The sequence below is a fragment of the Sinocyclocheilus anshuiensis genome, unplaced genomic scaffold (genome assembly GCF_001515605.1).
Source record: "Sinocyclocheilus anshuiensis isolate Anshui unplaced genomic scaffold, SAMN03320099.WGS_v1.1 scaffold4080, whole genome shotgun sequence".
Lineage (NCBI taxonomy): Eukaryota > Metazoa > Chordata > Actinopteri > Cypriniformes > Cyprinidae > Sinocyclocheilus > Sinocyclocheilus anshuiensis.
The window spans coordinates 62454-64208 of record NW_015538295.1 but is presented as its reverse complement, the minus strand read 5'-3'; the positions used below and the strand labels follow the sequence as shown (position 1 = coordinate 64208).

The 1755-nt window shown below is 62.3% G+C and overlaps 1 protein-coding gene across 1 annotated transcript in view; it reads right to left on the bottom strand.

Annotated features, from left to right (window-relative positions):
- LOC107683751 (protein AIG1-like) overlaps window positions 1-664 on the bottom strand; it is an 8869-nt gene extending 8205 nt beyond the window's left edge. Inside the window, exon 1 of the mRNA XM_016479812.1 lies at window positions 613-664. Coding sequence (XP_016335298.1) covers window positions 613-664 — 52 coding nt within the window. The remainder of the gene's footprint in view (window positions 1-612) is intronic.
- Window positions 665-1755: the final 1091 nt, after the last annotated feature.

Genomic DNA, 1755 nt, shown 5'->3' with positions numbered 1-1755 from the left:
GGTTCTATCGCATCCTTCGCCAGTAGGACTGCGATCTCTGCCCGCAGAACAGGGGCATCGGCCGCCCTCACTGTAGTGAAGCGGATACCGCTGAGCTTGGGAGGGCGCCGGGTGAACTGAATCGCATAGCCGAGCCTGACGGTTCGAAGAAGCCATCGAGACGGGCTGGGTCACGCTAGCCAGGCTCCCAGACGCCGCGCAAGTGGCACTAACGGAACTACAGGCGTACCCGCAGTGGGGCAGCGAGGAGGAACGCAGGGGCCCGGGCGTCTCGTAGCCGGTCCGAGACGGGGTCTGAGTGTGTTTAACACTGACCTGCGTTCGAACATCTGCTCACTGGCGAGAGAGGAGGGTGAGTGTGATACGACACTGGATTGTCCCCAACCCCCCGTCCCCTCGGGGGACCCAGAGATAGAGGAAATTGCTCTTTTGTCAAGCTTTATTTTATTTGGGTACCACCGACCGAGAGGTCAGTGGCGGAAAAAAAAGAAACAAAAGATTCTCCGCCCGGCCCTCCTCCGGGGGAGGGAGTGGTACATTCAACATCTCCCGAAGAGCAGGTCCCTCCATCTCTGGGTTGCCCGTCTCAGGGCCTCTTGTTCTTTCACTTACCACCAGGTTTGGCGGGGGCCTGGACGGGCGAGGCGGCTGGTGCGTTCACCATCTCCCGAAGAGCAGGTCCCTCCATCTCTGGGTTGCCCGTCTCAGGGTCTCTTGCTCTTTCGCTTACCACCAGGTTTGGCGGGGGCCTGGATGGGTGGGGCGGCTGCCCTGTGACCGGCTCCACGGCGCAGCTTTGCTGGAGGCTGCAGCAGATGTTGCGCGGGAGCGGGGGCGGTGGCAGGGGGCCGCCCTTGGCAACGAGCGGGCTGAGGCACTGCCGCCGCCGGCAAGGTGGAGGCAGCAGCTGCACGCCGGGGAAGGATGTACCTGATGGCCTCAGCCTGCTTTTGGGCAGCGGAGAACTGCTGGGCAAAGTTCTCCACCGTGTTGCCGAAAAGGCCGGTCTGGGACACGGGTCGTTCAAGAATCGTGTCTTGACCGTCTCGCGCATGTCGACCAGACACAGCCAGAGATGGCGCTCCTGGACCACCATAGTGGACATCGCACGACCCAGAGACTGCGCCGTAACCTTCATCGCTTGTAGCGCGAGGTCCGTCGGGGTGCGGAGTTCGGGTCGTGACCACCCTCGTGCAAGTCCGTCAGTGCCTTGGCCTGGTGCACTTGCAACAACGCCGTAGCGTGTAAGGCAGAGGCAGCTTTTCCACAGGCCGTATAAGCATCGCTGCCCAGTTGAGTACCTACAGACCCAGGAGGGGAGGCACGGTTCGCCCTGCCGGGTGGAGGCGGCATTAGGACACAACTGCATCGCAACCGACCGCTCCACCGGGGGGACCCCCTAGCTGCACCACCGTCGAGGGTGGTGAGGGAGGAGGAACCAGCAGATCGGTTTCCAGCAGTAAAAGGTGCCGTCCATGACCTGGTGAGCTCCTCATGCACCTCCGGGAAGAAAGGCACCGAGGCGGAGCGCGGACCACCCCGAGAACCAATCATGCAACCTTGAGGGCTCGGGACACGGTGGAAGTCTCCACTCGAGCCCTACCCCCACGGCGGCCCGGGAAAGCATAGCCATTATTTCCAGATCCGATTCAGGCATTGCTACAGTCCTGGAGGACAGCAGTGCAGCCGAACCTTCCTCTCCAGAAAGCGCCGGCTCACCCTCCGATCGTGACCATCACCCAGTGCCAGGTAACG